Source organism: Myotis davidii, unplaced genomic scaffold, assembly GCF_000327345.1.
Source record: "Myotis davidii unplaced genomic scaffold, ASM32734v1 scaffold762, whole genome shotgun sequence".
In the NCBI taxonomy this organism is placed as follows: Eukaryota; Metazoa; Chordata; class Mammalia; order Chiroptera; family Vespertilionidae; genus Myotis; species Myotis davidii.
This window is the reverse complement of record NW_006293699.1, coordinates 234,195-238,150: the sequence shown is the minus strand read 5'-3', so window position 1 is coordinate 238,150 and position 3,956 is coordinate 234,195. Positions and strand designations below refer to the sequence as shown.

General features: G+C 63.5%; 1 protein-coding gene across 1 annotated transcript in view; it reads right to left on the bottom strand.

Annotated features, from left to right (window-relative positions):
* Positions 1 to 2,937, bottom strand: part of AGAP3 (ArfGAP with GTPase domain, ankyrin repeat and PH domain 3) — a 26,345-nt gene extending 23,408 nt beyond the window's left edge. The window contains exons 1-6 of the mRNA XM_006767272.2: positions 2,879 to 2,937; positions 2,610 to 2,697; positions 2,378 to 2,463; positions 2,135 to 2,276; positions 1,723 to 1,857; positions 1,454 to 1,581 (exon numbers count right to left, since the gene is read on the bottom strand). Coding sequence (XP_006767335.1) covers positions 1,454 to 1,581; positions 1,723 to 1,857; positions 2,135 to 2,156 — 285 coding nt within the window. The 5' untranslated portion in view covers positions 2,157 to 2,276; positions 2,378 to 2,463; positions 2,610 to 2,697; positions 2,879 to 2,937. The remainder of the gene's footprint in view (positions 1 to 1,453; positions 1,582 to 1,722; positions 1,858 to 2,134; positions 2,277 to 2,377; positions 2,464 to 2,609; positions 2,698 to 2,878) is intronic.
* Positions 2,938 to 3,956: the final 1,019 nt, after the last annotated feature.

Here is a 3,956-nt window from a genome sequence, read left to right as displayed (position 1 = left end):
GGGTGCCGGGCAGGCAGGAGCCCTGCAGTATGGGGAGCCTGGCCTGGGGCTCATGGAGCAGCAGAGGGGCCACTAGACAGAACCGAGGAGAGAGGCAGCATGGCCTGGAGGCCACTACATGGGGCTGCTCACCGTGCCCCCCAGGGAGCTAATGAGGGGCAGTGGCTAGCAAGTCGGAATCAGTAGCTGAGGCTGGAAGTGAACTGCGGAGTCGGCTCACAGGAGGGTGTGACACCAGGTAGCAGAGCACCCTGGATGTGACATATGTCAAAGATGCAGGAGGTCGGGGCAGGGGAGGACGAGGTTTGCTTGTAAGAAGTGTGTGTGACAGGGGAAGGGACACAGGAGAGCTGAGGCCGAGCACATGACAGAACTCAGACCACTGTCAGAGGAGGTGGCAGGAAGGGACAGGGCTGGGAAAAGGAGAAAAAACAAAAAAGATGACAAGAGAGGAACAGAAAGTGCATGCCAGTGTCTACTCCAGGACACAGAACACACACAGTCCAGGGCCCTGGTGGCCCCTCGACCCTCACCTGCACCCCCTCACCCATCAGAGCCTCCCTGGCAGGGCCCCGTGCAGACTGAGGAGGAGTGCTCAGAGCCAGTGCAGGAAGGCCTGCAGCTATGTCCCTGCTGTTCTGCTCCATGAGGGACGCTCACAGGGAGAGCCTGGCTGCCTTCTAAAATGCTAAAGGGAGGCGTCTCGGAAAAAGCAACCAGGCTGCCAACAGGAAGCTGGTGGCCGGGTGGGCCCTGGGCAGAAGTAAAGCAGCATCTGCCCGCTGGACCAGTCCATGGGGCACCTGTGACGGCCCGCTCCGCAGAGCAGGGACAGAGTGGGAAACGCACTTCCAGAAGGAAGCTCTGGCCCATGTGCCAGGGGCCGAAAAATAACCAGGCAGTGGGCCAGGAAGTGGGCAGATGTCAAAGTGGAATTATGGGAGGACACTGGAAGAACCTGGGTCAGAAGCCCCCCTTCCCCCCACCCCGTACCCCACATGGCATGAAAACCACTGGTCCCTGTGGGGCAGGCACTGCCCTTCTAAACTCACACACCGACAGGGCCGACAGGTGGGGGGCCTGCTCACGCTCCCAGTTTTGCCAGGGGCTGGTTAGTCCCAATAAGAACGCCTCTGTGCCTCCTGAGTCTGCTCCCCGGGCAGCGGCCCCTGAAGCAGCCCTGACAGCGCTCCCTAGAACAAGTGTTCTGCTGCCTCAGCTGCAGGGGCTGCAGGGTCAGAGGGTGGCGAGCGGGGTGGGGCACTAGCAGGAAGGCAGTCACCACAGGCGTGCAGATGGGGCCAGGCCAGTCGCACAGGCTGCATGAACTCGAGCCAGGGCTTCCAAACCGTCCACAAGGCAGGAGGCCGGATGAGGAGGGGACAGGCAGGCAGACAGACAGTATGTGAGGCGGGGCTGAGGCGGACTCGGGGACGCGGGGAGGCTGCCGCACCTGGTTGATGTGCACGGACGGGATGGAGGCGGCGGACACTGCCGAGTGGCTGGGGGAGTTGGGCAGTGACTTGCAGGGCCCGATGGCCAGCTGCTGCTTCTTCCGCAAGGCCACCACCTTCTGGGCCACTGCGGGGACAGCACAGTCAGTTACCCCTCTGGGGAGCAGGGAGAAGCCCGCTCAGAGCCGCCCCCGCCCAGAGCCCGCGCCGCTGGCCAGAGGGCCCTCCTGACCCACGGGGGAAGCAGTCCCACCGGGCGCCGAGTTACCGTCCTGGAAGACGCGCTCCACATTGAGCCCGTAGGTGGCGCACGTCTCATAGTAGGTGCAGCGCTTCAAGTCTGTGGACAGCTTGCGGGCCCTGCTGTCGTCGATGACCCGGGGGTTGGCAGCACTGATGGCATCTGTGGAGGCCAGGGTGGGGATTAGCTCAGCCTGCAGAGAAGCTGGGCGCTGAGGGGAGGGCCTCTGGTCAGAGGCTGGGCGAGCACAGGAACCCAGGATGGCCTCGCTCCAGCTCTGCCCCCAACGCGCTGAGTGGGAATGAGCCAGCCACTCGGTTAAACCATCTCAGAAAACACGGACCCTATTGTCACGGGGCTGCAGGATGCAGCTGGGAAAGACCCACTGGGTAGAGCCAGGTCCTGCCCGCCCAGGGACCCGGCCCGCAGGCCCGCTCACCCTGCGTGCCCACCAGCACCATGGGCACCTCGCTGGCGTTGCGGAAGCTGCAGAGGCGCAGAAAGTAGTTGTACACCGTCTGGAAGCTGATCTCATCCTCCAGGCTGAACACAAACACCACCGCGTCCACCCAGGCAGCAAACTAGGGGGGACCGAGCACAATTACCAACCTCGCCTGGTCAGGGCGGACTCTGGCCCCCTCTCCTCACACACTCAATGGCCAGAGCTGGGCAGGAGCCTCACCTGGAGCTCAGGTGGGCCTCCTTCGTCTCGGATCAGCAGCAGGTAACTCTGGCCATCCACCACAATCTCCTTCTTAAACCGACCCCCTAGGACACAGTGCACAGTCAGGGCCGCAGCTGGGAGAGCGCCCGCGGGCCGAGCAGAGAAACACACAGCTTCTAAGGAGGCAGGAGCCTGAGAAAGACGGGGCTGGAGCCCCCCACCCCCAGCGCAGCCAGCCTGTAACGCTCACCTTCAGGGGACTCCTCCTGGACATAGGTCCCCGTCAGATAACGGTGCACAAGGGCTGACTTGCCACTAGACAGGTTCCCCACAATGCCCTGTGGGAGAGGAAGGGGCGGCAGCAGCGGTCAGAAGGCACAAGGAGGAGATGGGGCAGGAAAGGCAGAAACCATAAGGACTGAGAAGGACCAGTGCTGAAGGGGAAAGAGGGCCAGAAGGACGCTGCAGGGAGAGGCCTGGAGGAGAGGGGGGCTGCCCGGCCCTCCCCGCCTCACTCACCACTTTAAGCTCCGGCACCGAGCGGCTCAGGGTCCACTCCTGGCTGTTCACAAAGGAGTCTGCGGGAGAGAAGGCTGCCTGTCAGGGCTGGATGGCACCCACACCTGTGCCATCTGCTACCAGCTGTCTCCTACACTGCCCCTTCCTAGGCCCAGGCCAGAGGACTGTCCAGAGGGGACCCTAACCCGCACCCCTAGTTCCCTAGGCAGCAGCAGGGCAGTGGAACAGAGTGAAGACAGTCCTCAGGGGGAGGACACTGAGAGGTGAGGGCTGCCCCCTGGCCTGGACCTGGGTCCTCCTCCTCTTACTGCTCCAGCAAAATAAGTAGCTCCCACCTTGTGCCACACCCAGCCTGGTGCCCCCGGGGGCCCAGACAATAGGCCGAGGTGAGAGCAGCTCCAGCAGGTCTCAGCCCAGACCCACGCTGGGCTGGGCACTTGGCAGCTGGGCAGGGGGGCCAGCCTCCTGCAGCGAGTAGGAACAGCTCCCCTGTGCAGGGTGGGGCCACCCACACATTCCTGCCAGGGTGAAGAGGGAGGAGCCCTTACCTGGCCCTGTTCTGTGACAGCCCTCCACCAGCAGCTCCTCCTTGTTGGGAGGCCACCACCCTTCCTTCCCCGAGACCCGCCTCCCAGGCTCCCTCTTCAGACCATTCTCAGACCAGGGCAGCGGGCCTGACATTGGCACTGTCCTGGGGACGGAGAATGTACCACCCACAGCCCTCCCAGGACTTGCACAACCTTCCTCATCTTCTAGGTGGCAATGGCAACCCCCTGGGCCGCGCTTGCTTCCCCACACAGGCTCTCAAAGAGTAGTTATGGCACCAAACGACCCACTGACCAACCGCGTCCACAGCAGCCCCTGCGCTCATCAGCAGAAGCCGCGGTAAGGGAGAGCCCAAGCCCGCGGGAGCTAGAAAACAGAAATGCCTTCCGCCCGGGGCTGCCCTGGCCTCCACGCTGCACGTGCCAAAAGCCACGAAGGCCTCCTACTCCACCAGGTCGGGGCCACGCTGGCACCGGGACCTGCTGGACGTCCTCCTGTCTCGCTGCCACCTCCACGGACCATCACCGCCCAG